This window comes from Zootoca vivipara, chromosome 11 (assembly GCF_965207765.1).
Source record: "Zootoca vivipara chromosome 11, rZooViv2.hap1.1, whole genome shotgun sequence".
In the NCBI taxonomy this organism is placed as follows: Eukaryota; Metazoa; Chordata; class Lepidosauria; order Squamata; family Lacertidae; genus Zootoca; species Zootoca vivipara.
Window position 1 is genome coordinate 1,510,299 of NC_142594.1, and position 24,554 is coordinate 1,534,852.

At 41.0% G+C, this 24,554-nt stretch overlaps 1 protein-coding gene across 1 annotated transcript in view; it reads right to left on the reverse strand.

Annotated features, from left to right (window-relative positions):
* Positions 1–257: 257 nt before the first annotated feature.
* CUL1 (cullin 1) overlaps positions 258–24,554 on the reverse strand; it is a 47,229-nt gene continuing 22,932 nt past the window's right edge. Inside the window, exons 7-22 of the mRNA XM_035101380.3 lie at positions 20,072–20,235; positions 19,019–19,181; positions 14,567–14,697; positions 13,658–13,765; positions 13,465–13,571; positions 12,750–12,798; positions 12,236–12,367; positions 11,103–11,220; positions 10,610–10,686; positions 9,046–9,177; positions 7,547–7,639; positions 6,142–6,189; positions 5,974–6,056; positions 4,315–4,420; positions 2,963–3,076; positions 258–858 (exon numbers count right to left, since the gene is read on the reverse strand). Coding sequence (XP_034957271.1) covers positions 778–858; positions 2,963–3,076; positions 4,315–4,420; positions 5,974–6,056; positions 6,142–6,189; positions 7,547–7,639; positions 9,046–9,177; positions 10,610–10,686; positions 11,103–11,220; positions 12,236–12,367; positions 12,750–12,798; positions 13,465–13,571; positions 13,658–13,765; positions 14,567–14,697; positions 19,019–19,181; positions 20,072–20,235 — 1,706 coding nt within the window. The 3' untranslated portion in view covers positions 258–777. The remainder of the gene's footprint in view (positions 859–2,962; positions 3,077–4,314; positions 4,421–5,973; positions 6,057–6,141; positions 6,190–7,546; positions 7,640–9,045; positions 9,178–10,609; positions 10,687–11,102; positions 11,221–12,235; positions 12,368–12,749; positions 12,799–13,464; positions 13,572–13,657; positions 13,766–14,566; positions 14,698–19,018; positions 19,182–20,071; positions 20,236–24,554) is intronic.

The following is a 24,554-nucleotide window of genomic DNA, read 5'->3' on the forward strand; positions in this document are numbered from 1 at the left end:
CATACCTGGTAATTATGATGATGGGCATAATTAGTGCTTCTATGAAAGTGCATGATTATTGGGGAAAACGTTGGGTTCGTAACACCAATATTAATTTCAAATGGAAGATGGATTTTCTGGCCAAGGAAATATTCCTTTAACCCCCCACTCCCACTTTTCACATTGCAATAAAAGTTTTGGGCAAACTTCACTTTTCCAGTACCTGCAACCAGACTTTGACATCATTAGAAGCAATACAACAAGCAAAACAAGACTAGTTTATCTGGCTTTCATAATTATACCTTTTATTTACATTTAAGAAAGAACTCATGGAACTTAACAATAAAACCAAATCCAACTTGTACAGAAAGTTTTAAGTTTTTATTTATCACACATTAAAAAATGAAACACACTATACAAATGATTTTATAGCAGATTACACATGGGCCAAATTAGACTCTCTCAAACTGCTGCCAACATGTATGTATAAATGCTGCCTGGCAACAACTGTTTGCTGTGTAGCCAATGTATTGATTTAAATGCAAGTAGCATGCAACCTCCAAGGGAGGTTTCAGATTCCTTTCTGTTCTTAAATTAGGTTAAATGGCATTGGTGTCCATATTTACATACTTGAAATGTATCAATCCTGAGCAGGTCTGATGTAAGTCCAAGACTGGCAGATGGAAGTCCTAGTCTTGGTTATAAAAATGGAGGTCCAGACGGCAGCAGGCCAACAAATTCTGTTCTCATTTTTTCAATGACTTAACTACTCGCCACCCAGACAGCTGCTGAGAACCATTAAGCCAAGTAACTGTAGGTGTCCTTCTCGCCATCCACTCGCTCCAAGTATTCCTTCTCTATTAGAATGTCAATGCACTTCTGAAAACGGAAAGATGTGACATTGTTCATAGCCATCTTAGGGGGGGGGATAAAAAGTACCGTATTTTTCCATCTATAAGACAGAATTGGGGGGTCATTTAAGAAAATGAGGGAAAATCTTATCTGTGTATATGACACCCCCAAACTTTGGACATTATTTTTTAGGTAAAAAACCTAGTCATACACGGGAAAATACAGTACGTAAAATATAGCACTATGCTGTAGTACAACTTCAGTATTGTAGTATTTTTTTAATGGGACTTGGGTAGCAATAGAGGGGGAACAGGCTAGACTAGGCAGTAGCACCAGCATCCCAAGTCTGGACCAAGTTCAGTGTCCTAAGAGACGACAGAAGCGCAGCAGGCACTGCAGGGAGCCAGGGGGTTCTGCTGGGTCTCATCTCCTGAGCTTAGACGCATTTAGCCTGTGCACATTCATTTTCACATGCAAAATAGTAATAAAATGAAAAGAGGGTGGGGATCTGGGGAAAAAAGACTGGGCAATCCCACCTGCCATTGCTCCCAATATATTTTGACTATACACAATTTTGGCTTTAGGCACAATCCCCTGTGTAAGTTGAGGGCTTACTGTATTCAAAAAAGAATTTACAGTCATGGGAAAAAGAAAGCACACTCTTGAATTCTGTGGTTTTACATATGAGGGCATAACAACAACCATCTTATTCCTTAGCAAGTCTTAAATTTAGGTAAATACAACCTCAGATGAACAACACATGACGTATTACACTGTGTCATGATTTATTTCCCCAATACTAGCAGTCATCTGCATTTGATTCTTCGTTACAGCTTATAAAAAGTGTTTGTAAGAGTGCATAGAGCAACTTTAATAAAGAAAAAACACAACAACAATCATGGCTTTCCAGAAGAACCATCTATGTAATTATAGTAGCTATGAAATTATATAATTATTGTGCACACACAAACGGGGGGAAGGGAGAGCAAGATATTTTATAGGGCAGGAAACCTTTCCAACTTGGGTGGCACTATTTTTCCTGATTCCCTGCAAGGCATCAGACGGAATACTGAAAAGAGTGAAGTCCTTTTTGAAATCCTCCAAAAGGCAGGCAACTTTTGCAAAAGAACAGCTGGTGCTGTTGTAACAAAAAATAGTCAAAGACAATATATTGGGAGGTAAGGAACGGTTGTCTCTATGTGGTGCTCTTGCACAAGAGCCTGAGGTGCGTGTCCAGGAGTCACCTGATCCTAGGTCAGATTGCCAAAACTGCAGTTTTTCCTTGCCATACACCGTGGGCCTGGTCCATTTTTAAACAGCCACCCTTTATTTCACTGCCACTGCCCCATGACCCCAAGCACTGAAATGCTAGACGAAGCTGCCTTATAGGAACACCTTATAGCATTGGTGGATCTACCTCTGTCTTTGTCTACACTGACCACCAGCAGCTCTCCAGGATTTCAGGCAGGATTCTCCCCCCAACTGACCAGGAGATGCTTCTGGGGGGTTGGACCTGGATCTCCTTGCAAGGCAAGCGCTCGGCCACTGAGCTACGGCCTTCCCAAAACCTGAAGTATCTACTGTGTGGGGATCTTGAGGAAGCAGCTCCTCCAAAAAAGGGCTGCTGAAATTTGGAGCTCTCCTCAGGATGAAGGAATTGGTGGAAATGGGCACACTGGGCAGCTTGTGTCCAAAGGAGGAGCAAACCGTGGTAGTGTGGAGAAAGAGGTCACCCTGAACTGTAGCCACACGTGACCAACCCCACCAAAAATGCACTAACCAGCTTCTAGACAAGCACAGACTGCAGATGCTGATTTTATTTCTTGGATTTGCTGCAGGAAGGGAAAATCCCTATTTAAATGGGGCAGTATGAGCTGTGATTTGGATGAAGGTGGTGTGAGATTAGACACTATGGAAACCTGTCATGTGGAAGCACCCTTTAAAGTGTTGCTGAAAGTTTTACACTGAAATATAATGAAACAGGATCAGACAGAGTCATAATTCTACTTGAAGCTTGGCGTATTTTATGCTAATCCCTATTTTTCTGTATGTGGAAAGGGCTGCAAATGTGTACTGGTACTTCAGAAGAAAGATTCGTTTTTCCAACTACAAGATGGCTCTTTAGACAAACCTTTATTACTGGAACTCGTGGCTTGAACCTTGATGATAGTTGTGTGAGAACTTCTCCCAGTAACTGCTGGTGTTTCAGGACTTTTCTCATCTTCATAATCCTTACAATGGCAGCCTAGCATGCAAAGGGGGGGGGGGGGAGAATCATTTTAGTTATCCAAGATCAGCCACTGACTACCAAAGACCAATCACCGAAAAGCTTTCTTAGTTGTTATTATGGAGACCGTGTTTTACAGCAAAAAAAATCTATTTGGCTGTAGGAACATTTCAGCAGAAACAGCCAATCTTATAGATTTTCCCCCTTCTTACTTTATTTCATAAAATTTATATACTGCAGTTTAAATGTTGCTCACTTATGTGTTTGGAACACACAATCTTAAACTTCTAGATGGCAGAATATTTCCTATATAGTATCACCTGAACGAAGTAAATTTAAAAGCCAGCTCTGCATCAGATATCCCACAAGATCAATGAGCAATTCCCTCAGTCTAGTCAAGAGACTGACCTTCCCCCTGGCTGTTGCATGGAGGAACCTGCCCTTTGGGACGGAGAGCTGGAAGTTAATGTGGGAGTCACTACCTGGGCAAGTGCCACCATTCTACTGCCTCAAAAAACCTTGGTTTGTTTGTTTAGATAAGCTGAAGCAGACATGTGCTTTTACATGTGCATATGCTTTTAAAACTGTTGGTATTTGTTTTGTCTACTTTTTCTAAACTGTTTTCATTGCCATTTTAATGAGCATTTTCTACCATTTTATAAAACAGGTAGGTAGCCGTGTTGTATCTGAAGAAGTGTGCATGCACACGAAAGCTCACACCAATGACAAACTTAGTTGGTCTCTGAGGTGCTACTGGAAGGAATTTTTTGCATTTTATAAAAGGTATTTAAATCCTGCAGGCATGTATTCTGCCCCATGAACAGTTCTATAAGATCCGGGGCACACCTAGTTGGAGGCCTCAGGCAGCTGGCCTGGGAAAGATTGGAGGTTTTCAAGAGCCCGTCTGAATGGACTATCCGGAGCAAGACGGAGCAATGGGTCCAACTATGGCATTTTCCTTCCTGCTTATAGCCATGAATCTGTACACTTCTGACACAAACCTCTGCCCAATGTGTTACAATCCTGGGAATTGAAGCCCCTTTAGCTCTTGTGGGGCTCCTCCAAAAAGAGTCTTCTGTAATTTCACTTTGCTAATCACTGATATTAACCATTGCAGAGGTAAGTTCTGTTAAAAGCAAAATTATTTCATAATTCTGCCAGCCATGAGAACAAGGAGAATCTCACTAGATAAAGATCAGCAATATTCAGAACTTCTGCACATGGCCCAAGTTCCTGAGCTACCTATTGCAAGTCACCTGGATTAGTAGTTTTCGATCTTCCTCTATATTCTTATGTGTAGCTTCCTGTTCTTGTTTCTGCTCAGTCTTCATTGGCACATTTATGTTCACTCGCAATTTTTTGCTGCCAGGAGAAAGGCAGATAAATAACTTTACAACGCACAAATAAAGAAAAACAACTATAGAACTGCCTGGAATTTTTACTAGATAAAAAAATGTATGAGCCTACAAAGTTATTTTCAAATATGACTAAACAAGGGCATTCCCAGTGAAGTTGTGGAACTCCCTCCCCAGAGGTGTGTCTAGCACCTTTGCTAAACAATTTCCTGCAACTATACCTTGAGGTGTATATTTTTATTTTTTATTTTTTATAATTATTTATTAAATTTTCCAAAATAAACACATTTAAAACATTATACAAGACAAACAAACACATAAACAAACATTCAAAAATACAAACATCCCAAAAAAACATGCTCCGCCGAGCTTGACTTCCCTCCCTCCCCTCAAAAGGTTTTCTAATCAGTTCTTATCTCGCAGTTCCTTTGTATCTAATCTTTAGGGTCAATTCGTAGGATTTATTTCACGCCTGCAAGTGTCTTTAAACCTTTACAGTTCATTTCCATATAGTCCACAAATTTACTCCAATCCCTTAGAAACCTTGTCTCCCTCTGGTTTCGAATCCTGCTAGTCAGTCTCGCTAATTCTGCATATTCAATCATCTTTGTCTGCCAGTCTCCAATTGTCGGTAAGTCCTGGGTTTTCCATTTTTGGGCTAATAATGTCCTCGCCGCGGTTGTCGCATATAAGAAAAGGGTACTATCCTCCCTAGTTATCTCTTGGCCTATCAGTCCTAACAGAAAGGCCTCTGGTCTTTTGGGAAAAGTATATTTAAATATCTTTTTCAGTTGGTGTATATTTTTAGGACCTCTTCTACTTTTGTCATTGAAATTTCTTTTAAACTGTTTTTTAATGCTGTGCTTGAAATTGTTGTGGCCTGGCACCTGTACCCAGGGCACCTTAGGGTGTAGGGCAGGTAACAAATCAAATTATTAATGATAACAGTAAAATAATAATAATAATAATAATAATAATAATAATAATAATAATAATAATAGCAGCAGCAATCACTAGTCTTCCAACAAGTAGCATTTGCCAGAAGCACTAATCCACCCTATGGCAGATTCAAAAGGCTTTTTATCCCATCATTATATTATTATTATTATTATTATTATTATTATTATTATTATTATTATTTATTAAAATTGTAAAGGTAAAGGACCCCTGACCATTAAGTCCAGTCGCGGACGACTCTGGGGTTGCAGCGCTCATCTCGCTTTACTGGCCGAGGGAGCCGGCGTTTTCCCGCTGACAGCTTCTGGGTCATGTGGCCAGCATGACTAAGCCGCTTCTGGCAAAACCAGAGCAGCGCACGGAAACACCGTTTACCTTCCCGCCGCAGCAGTACCTATTTATCTACTTGGACTCTGACATGCTTTCAAACTGCTAGGTTGGCAGGAGCTGGGGCAGAGCAACGAAAGCACACAAGGTATTTCAAAATTAATTGTAAAACAGTATTTCAAATTCTAAAAATATACTGCAACAAATTACACAGTTCTAAGAAAGAAATCTTCTATGGTTATGCATAAATGGTTTATATTAGTTGATCTTCCTTACTTTTTGTAACCAAGATAAAGTTTTATTAAGGTATCTGGCTTCAACTCCACCTCGTCGACATTTGCATTTTCATCTTCCAACACCTACAGACAATAGAAACAATGCAGGAAAATGTTGTCAACAAATCATTTCTCTCATATCCTACCCCAAGAAATCAAGAGGACTTACCAGCAACTTTGACTTTAGCAAAATCTGTAGAACTTGTCCCAAAATATCCTAAAAGACGAGGGGAAGGGGAAAATATTACTCCTTCATTCCATTTATAGTTCGGAGCACACATACTTATTTTGAAGCTGGTGGGGAAGAAAGCAGAGCACTTCTCTGCAAGTGCATAGCTGTGTTTATGCATGTGTTAGGTTTCCCTCCCTCAAATATTATATCCTAAAGAAAGGCAAAATTAAGAAAAGCAAAATGTCATCCTGGGCTCTGCACTGTGAAGAAGGGCTGGATATAAAATGAACAATAATAAAATTTATGCTTGAAGGTAACCCAAATTCAACATCAACAAAAGTGGAATGGTGCAGATTAAGTATTTTACTTCACTTCTACTACAGTAGATATGGGAAAGGTCAAAGAGTTCATTATCTAGGGCACTCCAGATGCATCTTCCTCAACCAAATCCAACAAGAACCTTTCATGGCTTTGAAGGTTTCCCTGATCCTTCACCATATTATTATTTAATAATAATAATAATAATAATAATAATAATTATTATTATTTATTTATACCCCGCCCATCTGGCTGGGTTTCCCCAGCCACTCTGAGCGGCTTACAACAGAATATTAAAATACAATAATCTATTAAACATTAAAAGCTTCCCTAAACAGGGCTGCCTTCAGATGTCTTCTAAAAGTCTGGTACAGTGGTGCCTCGACTTACGAATTTAATCCGTTCCGAAGGCACCTTCGTAGGTCGAAAAATTCGTAAGTTGAAAAGCGCCATTGGAAACGCGGTTTCCCATAGGAATGCATTGGAAACAGAAAAATTCGTAAGTCGAAGCAACCTTATCTAAAAATTCGTAAGTCAAAAAATTCCCATCTAAAACAGCCGCGGTTTCCTTTCGGATGTCGAGACATTTGTAAGTGCACGGCCATTTGCCCCATTCTCAAGTCGAAAAATTCAGTTGTCGAGTTGTTCGTAAATCGAGGTACCACTGTAGTTGTTTTTCTCTTTGACATCTGCTGGGAGGGCGTTCCACAGGGCAGGCGCCACTACCGAGAAGGCCCTCTGCCTGGTTCCCTGCAACTTGGCTTCTCGCAGGGAGGGAACCGCCAGAAGGCCCTCGGTACTGGACCTCAGTGGCTGGGCAGAACGATGGGGGAGGAGACGCTCCTTCAGGTATACTGGACCGAGGCCATTATATTAATGTTTTTCAAGTCTGCCATTAGTCATCAGAGCTAAGAAGCCTGTTTTCTTTTTAAAATGAAAGACAAAATTTTATTCCCATTGTCATTGGAATAAAAAAAAAGCCTCCAAGAGTGCAATAAAAGCAAGGATATTGTTGGGTTTCCAGAGGCTACAGTAAAAACAAATGCTTGGGAAACCTACTGTGAACGTAACAAACGCTGCTTACCATTTTTATCTGAGTACTGTCTGTCAGTTGTTGAACAGTGTAGGCATCTTCTGTGTTATATTGCAGCAAGATTGCCATTTGGAATGTAGATGCCTTCAAGAAAAAAATGGGACAAATGTTGTATTTGAAATAAAATCCAATTCAAGCAACTCAGAAATGATTTTACTGCTTCATACGAAAAGCAAAGCAAACTCTAGAACAAACCTGTTCTCCTAGACTCAGCTGTTCTGCTTTTCGTACAAATCCCCTTCCTCCTAGGAACTGATCATTATATATAAATATATAAACTGGACATGTGGGTTAGTCTCAACTTTTCTTCAAAACCGCTTGACCGATTGCGTTCAAATTTGGACACAATGTCACATGCCAATATGCGAGTGTTTGTATGCACTTTGTGTAGACAGGTGTCACACCTGTGGCAGGTAAAGCAGATAAAACCCAGTTCGGCACACAAAACAGCGCCCTCTAGCGATGGCTACACTGGTACTGCACCTAGGAAAGCTTCCCTCTCCACAGAGACTGGGCCGAGGGGGCGGGATAGGTCATGGGTCGGGACAGGGTGTGGCCAGTCACAGGGATGTGGGGGGAAGAGGGGGCAGAATAGGTCATGGGTTGGGGTGTCACAGGGTCGGGCCAGCTAGTTATGAATAAAAGCCTATTCATGAAATGTTCCAAAAGACTTTCTCTCCACCAAGAGCCTCAGGACACAAAGCAGACAAATGAACAGAAGAGCTTGTCTGCATTTCAGTCCCTTTCCAGGGGCGTCCAAACTTTTTTCAGCGGGACAGATTCGATGAAGTGAACATGCCAAAGTTGTTAACCTTTTTTAAGGATTGAAGTTGGACATGCCTGCTTTTATCAAACAAATGGATTCAAATGAGCCAACTGGAAGAGTCAGCTATTTTGGCTTTACAGAGTACTCTTCGCCAAGGACTCCTAAAATGGGCACATGGGTGCATGTGTATGCTCAGGGCTTTGCTATCAAGAGCCAGCCAAGAGCCTTATAGAAGGGAGAACGATGCGGGGGGGGGGGGGAGAGAAGAAAGTAGAAAGTGGCTATTCAAAGCTATTAACGGGCAGTATAAAAATGAACACGGGGAGAGCTGCAGCTCCTGTCTCTCACTCCTTCACATCTAACCAGACCTCACTCCTCATTCCAGCCTATAGATTTCCTTATTCTGGGAGATAAAGCAGCTTCCGCACGCTGCTCTCCCTATGCAAATGTAACTCTAAGAGCAGCAGTCAAGTACAGATTTCTAAATTTGTGGAATGGACTCTCACAAGAGCTAGTGGCCTCTCCTTCCTTGGAGGTTTTTAAGCAGAGGTTGGGTGGTCATCTGTCCTGGATGCTTTGGCTGAGATTCCTGCATTGCAGGGGGTTGGACTAGAGGACCCTTGGGGTCCCTTCCAACTCTACATTCCTATGATCCTACGAACTCTGTACTCAGTTACTGATTACTTGTAGAAGCTTCATATCAGCAGCACAAGGGGTACCTTACCTGTAAAGTGTATCTGTTTTTGAAGCAATTGGTAACCAGTTCCCCTTTGGAGAGCTGATACAACCAGGTCAGTTTTCTTCCACTATGGCGACTAGCATAAAAAGCAGTAAATCTCTGGTAACTGCGCTCCAGCTACATATTGCAAAGCAAAGCAAAAACACAGCCATGTAAATGTCACATTTTCAGTCTTATTTTACCAACCTAGTTTTAAAATCAGATTAGACCTTTTATGAGCGTGTGAGTTTAGACGAGGCATAGGCAACCTTGGCTCTCCAGATGTTTTGGAACTACAACTCCCATGATTCCTAACAGGGCCAGTGGTCAGGGATCATGGGAGTTGTAGTTCCAAAACATCTGGAGAGCCAAGGTTGCCTATGCCTGGTTTAGACTTCCCTTAAAATACCTGCTGCCATTAGCCACTGACTTAAGATAGCAGAATTCTCCCTTTATATTTTTACTCCAATACACAGCTAACCCAGACAGTTGGAGAGAGAGAGTCCCCTTGGAATCCACCCAGACCAGAAGACAGTCAGTTCCAAATAAATACACTAGTTTAATGAAGGAGCCTAATTACATTCAGAATATGCCTTCTTTACACAGTTACTATAGTTCCAGATTCCTGATCTAACATAACTGCCCAGCTTATGTCACTGACTATAATAAAAAGGATATCTTAGGTTTCAGAATAGCATCCTATTTAAAATATGTTGTTTCACCCCCCTTCCTTACAGCTACACTTTCCAGCCAGTTGCTCATTTTGACTCCTCCCCACATCCTCTTCCACTCCCCCCTATTGTGAAACATTCATCCACCAGCAATTCTGCAAGAACTGCCTGGTTCTTTCTTGTTTTTTCAAATGATATTTATTCGTTTTAATCAAAGAAATCAGACAAAGGTGTTTAAGGAGCAATTTAGACGGCTCTCATCCAGACTGAACATATTGTAGTAAGTGCTCACTGAACTGTACACCTCATAGATGTGGGAAGCGGGGAAGCCACCTGTCAGGGGGTCTCTTTATAAAGAGCCCCCACCTATCATTTTCACCAGCTCATCACCCAGCGTCAGCACCAGTAGCGAGTCAGAGGAGAGGAATGCGGAAATGAGCGGAGTGGAGAGAGGGCTGTCATATTCTACAGAGCCCTTGCACCACTCTGAGGGAGAGCTAGGGGAGGAGGAGCTAAGAGAGCCTTCGGACACAGGACATCTGTTTCCCCCAACACCTGAATTGAGGCGTGCTAGCACCCGTACCCGTAGGGCAAGGGGGGAGTTTTGGGGGGCCCAAGCTGTTATGCTGGGCGAAGACCAGGAAGAAGCCATTGCGAAGTTCTGACACGGACTGAGCAGTCATGTTTCCTGATACTTTTGCACAGTAAATAGCATGCACAATAAAACTCTGAAAGAAACGACGGAGTGGAGCGTCTTTGTTCATGGGTAGCCACAACCTTCTCTGACACCACCTTTATAAACTGCACAAAGCACCTTGGCTTAATCAGACTTCATTGGTCCCACAGATTACAACTCTCATGTAAATGGAAATGCAAGCTTAAAACACAAATACACCCACCTCTGAGGGGAGAGCAAATGCACAAGACATTTGGAAGGGCCAAGATCCGGAGCTCAGAACCTGTATGCTAAAGTCCACTGGAAGAGAAAAAAGGAAAACACATAAACACTCTTTCTTTCAGTATTTATATACTGAATATATAAAAACAGAGCCTTCTATTCTTTCAAATAAAGATTAAATAAGCTTATATTTAAAACTTAGGGTCTAATAGATCACATTTTGAATTACAATGGCTCTTGCCAAATTAGACCAAATATGAGCCAGTTTTAACAGCTGCACAAATAATATGCCCAATGCACTTCTGAGTTAACCAAACCTACAAGACGACCAACACCTCTGGCACGAGAAACTTTGCTCGACTCAAACACATTTTACCAACACTTGAGAGCAAGAATGGTCATTTCTTCATCAATTGTTCACTTTCATCACATAAAAAAAGAAATATGGCTACTCAAGGATTCAGGTTTTAAAACAAATAGTTAGATTAACTTACAATCCAATGGCTCCGAATTGGACAGGTGCTTTTTAAACTGTTCATTCAAGTCTTTGCTTACACCAATATCTTGGAACATCCTCTGAAGCTTTGAGGTGTATTCAAAGCCACAAGCTTGCTGTAATTAACCACAGAACAGTATATAAAAGAGGGGGAAAGACCCACACATCTTACAGCAGGACCCAGTTTCCAAAATTATCCAATGGTAGAAACTACCGACAACAAAACCCACCTATATAAAAGGCCGAAAATTCCAGAGGTAAGGCAGCCCTAGCAAAGCCAACAGAAAGAGCTTCCACACAGCGATCAGTTTGTAACCTGTCATGGTTGAGGTCTACCTCAAGTTGCAGAAGACCGACACACAAGTGTTATGATCCCCCCTCTTGTTATTTTGTCCCCACCAGTCACTGGGCTAGAATGGGTTCCCCAAGGGCAAACCTAATGGGAAAGTTGGATTGTTGCTTCACCTCCCTCACTTTTGCTTTTCACAGGCATGTAGACAATTGAGAAAAGCCCAGACTGTCACTTTTGTGAGCATACTTGATATGCCGTAGCTCAGTGGCAGAAAACGGGCTTCACATGTAGAAGGTCTTTAAAAAAAACCCAAAATGGCAGGGCTGGAAAATATCTCTGACTTGAGACTGCAGAGCTGACACCAGTCAGCATTGACAGTTTGATACTATACCTAAGAGCTTCATGGTTCATATGCTGTTTAATTATCCTGAATAAACCCCAAACTAAGACCCCAGTGTGGCAGCCACTGTGCAGGCTCTTCCCAGCCATTAGCAGCCACACAAATGAATCACCAGGAGTCGCTGTGTGACAGAATTTGTAGAGGCTCTTTGGCCTAGGGATGCTTCGGCGGTTTGGAGGCCGATTACTATTCTACAGCCATCGAACTCTAGTAAAGGAAGTATGTAAGAATCCCAGTACATAAAAAAGAGAAAATCCAACCAGCATGCTTATGTATTTTTCTCGGGGAGCCTTATTTGTCTTCCACTAGTCTCCACCAGCATAGCTGACGGTCAGGGGGATGGAAACTGCATTCTAGCACCTTCTGGAGGGGCTGCTTTGCAGTGTAATCCTGGAAAGGAAGGTGGTGAAGCAGAGGGAGAGGCCCAGGCACAACTCACCTTCAATTTGGAGATCATGCTTGCCTCAGCATCATCACTAGCACTGTTCTGGTGCACAAGCCGTTTTGCCAACATTTTGGCATAGAATTTTTGAAATACATCTTTGTCTTCAATATACTTAAAGACAACCATCTGGAAAAAGCATGTATTCTTAGCATTAATTTCTAAATGCAAACTATTCAAAAGTATTCAAAGGCAAAATCACAACTTTCAGCTCACTAAAATATTATAACTCTTTTAAAAACATTTAAGAAGGGAAATCTGGTGTTTCAAATCATTCAGAACATGTAGCACAATATAAATTGACATAAATGTAAGCATACACAAACCAATGTTCACTTTAATTATTTTTAAGGGTTGTGACAAATGGTTTAAAACATATGCACGGATGTTGATAAGTTTTCTTCCACGATTCTCTCAATCTTCATTCAATTTTCTTTCTAAAGAAGTCTGCAAAAAGAATTACTTGAATGCAGAATACAGCTTGTGAGTAAAGAGTGAGTAAGAAACTTACCACTTGATTGAGTGTGTCTTCAAGCTCGGCTTCCTCTGGATTCTTTGAGCTGTGGTAAAAAGGGCATCATTTTTGTTACAGTTCAGCATGCTTACCATTTGGACTCATAAAATCTCCTTTACTTTCCAGTACAACAAGCTTGGGATACGCACAGCTTAGTTGCAGCAATAAAACTCTCCAAAAGGCAGCAGGTTACAACAATTAAGCTGCATCTAACCGTTCCCAAGCATTGTACCAATAGGAATGTTAGTCTTCCCCAGACAGACTGGACACTGATCTCTCAACTGAACTGCTGCTCCTTTCCCTACCCTCTTTACTGCTGTGAGTCATGAATGAATGAACCAGGAAATCCTGCAGATATTTTAGCGCAATATTGTTCTTAATCCTGGAAGACTGCATCCTCATTAAAGAGTACACAGTTTCAGTCTCTCCCTGGGGAAAATCCTGAGTCAAAGAGGGGCCCCAGAAAGGTAATGTAGCTGAATATTTCTAACAAATTTTTTCTGTGTGTAAGGGATTGAAGGAGGTTAACATGTAGGAATAACCAAACTGAAACCTACAAATACGTTTTCACAGCTACAGGCAAAGATTAGAAGTCTGCACAAGATTCCTTGATCAACAGTTAGAATGGCGTTTCATTTCATGAATGGTGTGTGAACAACTCTAGTCTACTACTAACTTGCAGAAGTCACAGAGTTCCCCATGGAACACATACCTTTTCTTTAGCAGAGAGTCACAATACCGTGCCAACAGCTCTGGGGATTTACTGGATGACTGGGCCATTTTTGTCACTGCGTTGTTATTTATAAATCGACCACAAGCCTGTGATACACACAAAGAAGTTAAACCTGCAGAAATCCTCAAATGAGTAATTATCAATAACAACTACAAAGTTTAAGTCCATTTACCTTGTCTAGAGCAGCCACAAAGCCAGCATCATTGTTGAAAGCAGACATGACCAGTGCATTGTATTTCTTATGGACATCCAACACGGTCTGAACATACATTTTGGGATCCTAGAAATTAGAGGGGGTGATGAAAAACTTGCCGTATGTTCAGAATACTCTCACAGCTACAGATTTTAGGGCAACATTTTCAGCACTTAAACAACTATCAAACAATAAAGACATTTCAAAAGCAGCACCCACCCTGTGGAACGCCCTCCCAGCAGACGTCAAGGCAATAAGCAATTATTTTACTTTTATAAGACAACTGAAGGAAGCCCTGTTTTGGGAAGTTTTTAATAATAATAATAATAAATAATAATAATATATGATTATGATGATGATTAAGCAGTAATTGAAAATAAGAAAATGCTTATAGCCACAATATCTTCAACGAGTCACTTATCTACCTCCTTAGGGCAAGTTCACTGGCCAAGGATCTCACATACAATGACCCCCTTTTTATCAAAGAAAAAATGCTCAAGGTTAGATGAAGTAAGAACATCAGTCTATTATCAGGCAGAGATGCATTTAAGCTTTTTAAAGCCGTATTTTGAAGCCATCAATTCTATGTAGCTCAGTTTGTATCACAGCATGAGACTACAACCTGAGAGGTCATGGGGCACCCGCCCCCCCCCCCCCAGCCATAACTCCCTGCTTGCATATACTGTCACCGCCTATTACAGACCCAGTCCCGAATCAGCAATGTTTGAAGTCCATGTAGATATTCCTGACCCTGCAGGAAAAGTCTAGTAATTCTTACACTGCAGTTGGTCTCTCTTGCTCTTTCAACTCCTTATCAAACATATGGTGAATCTGGGAAATGTGCCCAGATAATCAAGCTATCAAAGTTCCTTTCGAAGAAATACTTGCATTAAGAGCAGCTTCTCCACACTTTTCAATGGCAGAGAGACCCTGGCTGTGGATGTGTGTTTCCAAAAGTCTTTTCAGCTCCCCAAGGCCATCTTGGATTCGAGACACAAGGCTGTACATGCGCCCCAAGTCTGGAAAAGAGGAAACAGATCCTTTCAGTTGTACGAACTTCAGTTCTGCATCTGAGAACTGCTCGGGAAACGAGCAATACATTTGCAAACATATCAGAACCATCTAAACCATTGCGACTCCAAAGCAGGACAACTTTAAAACCTTAAAGCTTAAATTTAACTATTGTCAATGTTAACCAAAATCATGAATAAGGAGGTACCACTGTATCATATTTTGTCCTCCTTACTTAATTCGTTCTGGAGGTCCTTTCTTAAACTGAAACTGTTCTTAACCTGAGGTAACAGGTTAACGGGGCCTCCCGCTACCGCGGTGCGATTTCTGTTCTCGTCCTGAAGCAAAGTTCTTAACCTGAGGTACTATTTCTGGGTTAGTGGAGTCTGTAACCTGAAGAGTCTGTAACCTGAGGTACCACTGTATTGAGTTTTGACTTGATGACAAATGACACGAGTGGTGCTCCATATAACACTAAGGGTTCCCCTCCCAATAGCAGAATCCTGATAAATTTAAGGCAAGTGGACAGGCAAGTGAAAGAGATGCCTGCCAACAAAATCCTTCAGTAGGTCTAGAGCTAGCAATCAAAAAACATTTTTAGGAAAATGTTGGTTTTGAGGGATATAAACTTTGTAGTTTTTAAAAATCAAACCACCAATGTTGTAAGGCAAATGACTAAATTCTATAAGCCCACATTAAGTTTATTCATCCTTTTATGGATAACTATTACATTACATGTAATAGTATTGCTCAGTACTGCTCCACACAAACACAGTGGACTCAGTTTTAAATTGCTCAAAACCAGTGAAGTTGTGTGGAAAACTTTTAGAGGTAATACACATTGCTTTCATAAAATTTACAGTGAGGGGATCCCCTAGTAAATTTGCCCATTTGCCCGCTGACGACGAAATGACCAGTCCATAATTCTAATGGTAGGTTTATTTTAGCTGTGAGAGACAGCTTAACAACAGGAAAACCCCCAGAAACCCAGAAGACAAGAGTCAGAGATTGATGTGCATTATGAGTGAAATAAGTATTTGATCCCCTATCAACCAACCAGATGTCAGGCTTCCTGGTATCTTCACTGTATGTAACAAGCTGAGATTAGAAGCACCTGCTGTAAGGGAGAGGTCTTACCTGTAATCCCAGCTCATTACAGTACCTGTACAAAAGTCACCTGTTGGCAGAAGCAATCAATCCAGCAGATTCCAAAGTAGCCACCCTGACCAAGACCAAAGAGCTGTCCAAGGATGTCAGGGACCAGATTGTAGACCTGCACAAGGCTGGACTGGGCTACAAGACTATTGCCAAGCAGCTTGGTGAGAAGGTGACAGTAATTTGCAAATGGAAGAAACACAAAATAACTGTCAACCTCCCTCAGTCAGGGGCTCCATGCAAGATCTCATCTCGTGGACTTGCAACAATCATGAGAATAGTGATGAAGCAGCCCAGAACTACACGGGGGGGACTTGTCAATGATCTCAGGGCAATAAAACTACCATTACAATTATGGACTGGTCATTTCTTCGTCAGAGGGCAAATGGGCAAATTTAGCAGGGGATCAAATACTCCCCCCCCCAATTGTATTTGCAGCATAATGAATGGATATAACATGAGTCAAACTAGGCAATTACAAAGTATACAATACCATTCAAATCTAAATTAAAACATAACAAACTTTTCAGATGACCATCCCTCCAAAACAAACTTTGTTGTGCATTACTTTTTAGTATGAAAAACATGTCAATGTTTTACAGTGCCTTAATTTTCATCTTGAAAATTTAAATTATTCTGTCATGTCACGGGGAAATGGTGGTCTAAACCAGTGTTTCTGAACCGCTGTTCCGCGGCACACTAGTGTGCCGCGAGACGCTGGCTGGTCCGCCGCAACGTGCGGCGGCGAGAAGGGCGATTTGCATTGTCACGTGCCTAGCGGCCGCCAATAATCAGCACTGACCCGCCGGAAAGGAAGCCGGCCGGGTCACGATGCGGGGCGAGCGCAGCTCTCAACAGCCACCACCACGGGAGGGTGGTTTTAGACAAACTTAAAGAAGCTGGCTGGATGAGCTCAACCTGAAACTTGCTGAGCAAAGGATTGTGCTGGCAGAGAAATCAGCGGCTTGTGAAGCCTTATTACAGGAGATTGCAACCAACACAGCAATTGGCAAGTGTTTCTTACAGTCATAATTATATAGTCAATATAGGGTGGCACAGAGTTAAATTTTTTAACTTTTTTAATGGTGGTGTGCCTCGTGATTTTTTTCATGGAACAAGTGTGCCTTGGCACAAAAAAGGTTGAGAAACACTGGTCTAAACTACAGAGCTAGGGCTTGCCAATCAGAAGGTCGGCAGTTCGAATCCCCGCGACAGAGTGAGCTCCTGTTGCTCTGTCCCAGCTCCTGCCCACCTAGCAGCTCAAAAGCACGTCAAAGTGCAAGTAGATAAATAGGTATCGCTCCGGCGGGAAGATAAACGGCGTTTCCGTGCACTGCTCTTGTTTCACCAGAAGCGGCTTAGTCATGCTGGCCACATGACCCGGAAGCTGTCAGCGGGAAAACGTCGGCTCCCTCGACCAATAAAGCGAGATGAGCGCCGCAACCCCAGAGTCAGTCACGACCTTTAATTTTCATCTTGAAAATGTAAATTATTCTGTCATGTCTAAAAATGTTCAGAAATAGTCCAATAAAAATGTTATTTGCATGAAAATCTACACTACACTAAGTGCATTTACAGTGGTACCTCGGTTTACAAACACAATTGGTTCTGGAAGTCCGTACTTAACCTGAAGCGTACTTAACCTGAAGCGAACTTTCCCATTGAAAGTAATGGAAAGTGGATTAATCCGTTCCAGACAGGTCCGCGGAGTACTTAAACTGTAAATACTGAAACCAAGGCGTACTTAAACCAAGGTATGACTTTACTGAATTTTATCCTAATCACATATTTCAGTTCAACTAATTTTGGCTATGGAAAAAAACTTGAAATATAAATAAATGAATGTAAAATGAACATGGCATCCGTTTTAAACTTGTTACCCCAAACCAGACATCCCCAAACTTCGGCCCTCCAGATGTTTTGGACTACAATTCCCATCTTCCCCGACCACTGGTCCTGTTAGCTAGGGATCATGGGAGTTGTAGGCCAAAACATCTGGTGGGCCGCAGTTTGGGGATGCCTGCCCTAAACTATATCCACTCACTGATTAATTTTATGGAAAAAATGTGGTTTTGAACAACTGCAAAATATTCTGCTGAAGAATTCTGCATCAGAAACATTTCCACCCCACCATCACTGACATCTGATGACATGGCAGGTGACCTAAAACCCATCCTATAGAAAGTGTCTTCACAATTCTTTCAGGCCAAGCTATAAATAACACCTTTAGGTAAACATTTTTATCGCAATGCCTTTTAAACAGCCTGGAAAGTCCATCATGTCTAACAAATACCCTGTTTCTCATATTTTAAGACATACCCATAAAATAAGCCATAGCAGGATTTTTAAGCATTCAAGGAATATAAGCCATACCCCGAAAATAAGACATAGTGATAGGCGCAGCAGCAATGCCGGCCGCGGCAGGAGGAGGAGGAAAAAAATAAGACGCCCCTGAAAATAAGCCATAGTGTGTTTTTTTGAGGAAAAAATAAATATAAGACGTGTCTTATAATATGAGAAACACGGTACAGTGGTACCTCTACTTACAAATTTAATGCGTTCCGAACGCACATTTGTAAGTCGAAAAAGTCGAAAAAAATTGTAAGTCGAATGCACTGGGAGAAAAAAATTGCAACCCTATCTAACAATTCGTAAGTAGAAAAAATCCTATCTAAACCGCATCCAAGATGGCGGACGGAGCGCCATTCGTAAGTAGAAACAATTGTAAGTAGAGTTATTCGTAAGTAGAGGTACCACTGTACTGAAGTTTTCAATCAGACCCATGAAACTAATATCCTATACCACACACATAAAAATCCCCCTATTTGCATATTTTAACCCATTTTCCTATGCTTAGTGTCTGGCAGTATTTATAGCTAGGCCAAACTGAATTTGTCTACTAATGCAAGTGATAGTTAGCTTAAAATCCTTGCCATTTAATTTTAAAAGCTATTAATCACAGAAATTGAAAGTAGATTTTTCATATGGCAAAATTACACTCCTATGCATTGTAATTCTTTGAAAAATTGCAAATCAAGTGTTTTTAAATGTGTTCTTCTCCCCCACACCCAATTTTATGTACATTTTAAGCAAAGGAAACCACCCTGAGCAAAGGTCTATCACATTATTCCCATTACTCATAAATGTCTAGAAGTCAAGCTCGAGAACGCTAACCTTCATTTTTGTCAGCATCCAACAGGTTCTGAAATTCTGTATGAAATATCTCCAAGTGTTTTTCAATCAGTACTTGTTCACATTTCCGAGCTAGCTCATCTTGCGTGCTCTCGTGGAGATACACCTGAACCCTCCTCTGCTCCTCCAGGAGGCGGGCTTCGGCCTGCAAATAAGCAAAGACTTAAAAGCAAAGTCTGAAATGGTCCTAATGTCCAAGTTGCAAGAAGTTGCAAGTAGTTCTGCTCCTCTTTCTATGATGAAATGCTATGAATTAATATTTGAAGAAGCAGAACAAGTTTTCAAACCCTTTCCCACTGGCACTTATATGTCCCTACCTTAGACTCAGATCACTGATCTATCTAGCTCAATACTGTTGAAATGGAATCAGTTTTCAACAAGTCTCAGGATTTATTATTGCTGTTAATTATTTATTGATTATATTTCTAAGCTGCCCTTCATCCCAAAAGAACCCCAAGGTGGCATATAAAAAGGAATAAATACCAAACAGGTGGGGGTAGGGGTGGGTATGAAATAATGGGTGGGGAACCTGATAGAACATGTGTTTCTAGAGACAAACAGGAAATGGCCATTACCCCTCATGACAAGGTTGTGACCTTCTAAGGCAGGCGTCCTAAAACTACGGCCACGTCGGGGTTACCTCAGTGCGCGGGGACTGACTGAGGCTCTGAAAGCACCTCAAGCAGCAGCAACTCTGCCAATGAAACACCGTGGTGGGTTGCATAGGAATTCGATCATATTTGTTTCAAAATATAGTCCGGCCCCCAACAGTGTCTGAGGGACAGTGAACCGGCTCCAGGTTTAAAAAGTTTGAGGATCCCGGAGTTAGACATTTGGGGGGGGGGGAGACAGTGCAACAACAACAACAACAACAACAAAACCTAAACTACAGGAATTATGAATAGAAGATGAGGGATTCAGCTTGACTAGAACTAAGTAACCCCTCGAACCTCTACCATGCAAAAACAATCCTATTACTTCTAATACCATAAGCAGTTTCAAGATCTAAGCAGCAAGTACTGCAAGTGTACTTACTTTTTTCATGTATTCTGTAACTGGATTCTGTTGCAAAAATTCAGTGCTCTCTCTTGTGTAGAACCTCTCTGTGTCAGCAAGAAACTGAGACTCAAAGGACTCCTTATACACTGTCAGTGTAGGGCCCTTAGCAAAAGTATCATCTTCATTCAGACCTAGCTCCACTAGAAACATAGGAACAAAGCAAATAAATAAATCATACAAGTGTGCATGCACACGACAGCTCATACCAATAACAAACTTAGTTGGTCTCTAAGGTGCTACTGGAAGGATTTGTTTGTTTGTTTCTACTATAGCAGACCAACACGGCTACCTACCTGTAAATTAATCATAGTTATTCTGCTGAATAGGAAAGGTTCTATGATTGTACCTATGCCTAATGAACTGCAAAATTATCAATCCATTCAGAAAGATTCCATCAACTTTATCTAAGAATGCCAAAAGTGGGTTGAAGAACCTGCAACTAAAATTACAAGATTGCACGCTTCTGCAGTTGAAGCCAGTCTCACAGCACAGCATATCACCATGGCTATAAATTCTAATACAGTGGTACCTCTGGTTAAGAACTTTATTCATTCCGGAGGTCCGTTCTTAACCTGAAGCACCACTTTAGCTAATGGGGCCTCCTGCTGCCGCCATGCCTCTGGAGCATGATTTCTGTTCTCATCCTGAAGCAAAGTTCTTAACCCGAGGTACTATTTCTGGGTTAACGGAGTCTGTAACCTGAAGCGTTTGTAACCCGAGGTACCACTGTAATTTTGTTTTGTTTGCAGAGGTGTTTTTTAAAAATTCAAAATGGTAAATATTTTCTCTTTTAAATTTAGACAAAGTAGTTTTCATTTGTGGCAGCTGCATCACAACATGTTTCCTCCCAAAACAACCTTGTTTATCAGGCAAAAGTGGCTTCCTGAAAAGGCTTTTCTCTGCCACATACCTTTATAGTGCTCATGTCTCTTGCTTCTACATCTAAAGCGAGCTCTGTCTTCCACATCATAGTTGAAGCTGTCCACAAGGCTTAGCGCAGAAGTGTGTAACTTTTGCTCCAATTCTTTCTTTCAGCACAATCCTAGCCACGTCTACTCAGATGTACTACTGAATTCAGTGCTTACCCCCTGGTAAGTGGGGTTAGGATTGCAGACTTTTTCTTCCTTCAATTCTCTGTTGCTCTATTCTAGGCATCCCCAAACTTCGGCCCTCCAGATGTTTTGGACTACATTTCCCATCTTCCCCGACCACTGGTCCTGTTAGCTAGGGATCATGGGAGTTGTAGGCCAAAACATCTGGAGGGCCAGAGTTTGGGGATGCCTGCTCTATTCCTACCTCTCTCCCCTGCTGTTTAAACTCTTCGATGGATCATTGTTTGATTTACAGTGGTACCTTGGTTTACGAACTTAATCCGTTCTAGAAGTCCGTTCTTAAACCAAAGCGTTCTTTTTTTGGGGTGTTATTATTATTAATTATAACAATCTATACAATCCATCTTATACATTAATTTCAAAGAAAAAAATACCAACAAAAATATAATACAAGCAAAGAACATAATACAATACACCACCCTCCACCATTCCCCCTCCCCCCTCTGACTTCCCTCCAGTCTACTCGACTTCTGTTTCTATCATTATTTTAATTCTGTAAATTCTATTATCTATATATTCCTATAAATATATATCTCTGCATGCATTCTATTTTCATATATTTCTATATCTGTATCCTTTTTATCTCCAATTTTATCCTCTTGTGTAACTTCATATCTTTCATTCTAAGCATGAAAGCCTATTATCCTTTGAATGATATTTTTTCATATATTCATCATAGCATTTCCATTCGCTTCTTAGCTTTTGTTTTGATTGACTTCTCACTGCTGTTGTCAATTTAGCCATCAATAAATACTCAGTGACTTTGCTAATCCACTCCTCCTTTCTTGGTATTTTTTGTGTTTTCCAATATGTGGCTATTACCATCCTGGCTGCTGTGCTAGCATATAAACACAATTTTTTATTCTCCTTTGGTATCTCCTCATTTAATAGTCCTAGTAAATAAATCTCTGGTTTTTTATTATTGATTTTTTCATCTTTTTTTTAATACCTCGTGCACAACTAGCCAGAACTTTTTGATTTCTTGACATGTCCACCACATATGTATAAATGTTCCAGGTTCTTTGTTACATCTCCAACAAAGATTAGTTTTTAATTGATATATTTTAGCCAATTTTGTAGGTGTTAAATGCCAGCTATGGTAGATCTTAACGAAATTTTCTTTTATGCTATACGAAGCTGTAAATTTAATATCTTGACTCCACAATTTCTCCCATTGATCTATATGTATTATATGGCCGAGATCCTTAGACCACTTGATCATTTGTTGTCCCTTCTTCCATCAAATCCCACTCCAATAGGAGATTATATGTTTTGGATAATAGTTTCCTTTTGTTTTGAATCACTTCATTTCGAATTTGGAATTTATTTTTGCAAAACCTTTCTTTTTATCTGCATTAAATATACTAATCAACTGCATATATTGCCAATTATCTATTCCAAAAAAATTTAAATTTTCATATGTCTTTAATTTATAATCACCTTGACATTATTCTAACAATTGTCTATATGTGGGCCAATTTGTCCTAGTATTCAATTTCTTGATAGCATGAGCTTCTATTGGTGAAATCCACCACGGCGTATGGAATTCTGCATATCTTTTATATTTGTTCCATACCTTATATAACGTGCCTCTTAATATGTGATTAGAAAATTCTTTATTTATTTTGGCTTTTTCGTAATTTAGATATGCATGCCAACCGAAACCAAAGCGTTCTTAAACCAAGGCGTGCTTTCCCATAGCAGCGGGGGACTCAATTTACAAATGGAACACACTCAACAGGAAGCGAAACATGTTCTGCTTCCAAGGCAAAGTTCACAAACCAAAACACCTAGTTGGATCAAGCGTTCTTGATCCAAGTTGTTCTTAAACTAAGCTGTTCTTAAACCAAGGTACCTCTGTACTGTGTTTAGCAAGCAGCCATTACACACATAAAAATAAGAAGAATACTGCTAACAATAGTGGTTTACATTTCTACTCCCCGAGTTTTACACGAAAAGTAATTTCCCATTCCCCCTTTTAAGTTTTATTACACAAATTGGTAAAGTCTTGGCAAGAAATTTGTATGGTCTAAAGGTGCTGTGGGTTAAACCACAGAGTCTAGGGCTTGCTGATCAGAAGGTCGGCGGTTCAAATCCCTACAATGGGGTGAGCTCCCATTGCTCGGTCCCAGCTCCTGCCAACCCAGCAGTTCGAAAGCACGTCAAAGTGCAAATAGATAAATAGGTACCACTATGGCAGGAAGGTAAATGGTGTTTCCGTGTGCTGCTCTGGTTCGCCAGAAGCAGCTTCGTCATGCTGGCCACATGACCTGGAAGCTGTACGCCGGCTCCCTCGGCCAATAACGCGAGATGAGCGCTGCAACCCCAGAGTCGGTCACGACTGGACCTAATGGTCAGGGGTCCCTTTACCTTTACCTTAAAGCAGTGGTTCCCAACAGGTGGTCCGCGGACCCCCAGGGGTCCGCGAGCTATGCCAGAGGGGTCCGCAAGATGCTATTAGAATAAAAAATATATTAAATATATTTCGTATGATAGCAGATTTTTTGTTTGGGCCGCTTCCTGCATGAGCAGAGTCTAGCGCAAAACTAGAATTAGATAGAGGCAGTAGTTCTGCTGTATGCCGTTAGGTGGAGCTTTACAAACACTACTGTTTTGCAAAGAGGCAGCGCGCACATTCTACTAACGCTCACCTCCCCAAGATGCTTTGCGTGCGTCGGCTTCATTTGTGCGCTACTGCGCAGGTACCCTGTCTTCTCCATTCCCCTCCCTCCTCCCTGGCGCGCGCTGCCTCTTTGCAAAACAGTAGTGTTTGTAAACAAAGCGTTGTTCTTCGCGGAAGCTACAGTTCGCGTAGTTAAAAATGGACCGTTGGTTAAAAAGTGGTTCATCTCATTAAGAACTGAAAATTTAAACTAACTGTATACTGATGGAGTACTCTGTTGTAACTGTAAAAAACGTATAAATATAAAATATAAAAAGATTCTTAATTTGGCTCTCACTTTTTAATTTTAGGATTAGGAATTAATGGGGGTCCTTGTCACAATAGCGGCTTGATGAGGGGTCCTCAAGAAAATTTTGTTGGGAACCCCTGCCTTAAAGGATATATACCACTCTACATTAGACAACAAAAAACAGGTCTTTGCAAGAGATGTCCTTTCCTTCTGCCATCTTAACAATGGGTGGATGTAATTGTTTCTAAGGTCATTATAAAAAGGGCATTCAATATAAACAACATATAAAGCTTTCACTCTCCCAGCTATTTACACACCGAGAGTAGGCAGGTATATTGAACTTCATGACAAAGCAGGCATTAGACCCAGATTGTGCCATACAGTTTGTTGTTGCAATGAAGTCTTAAACACGAGGCTATGCAACTTAACTGATTG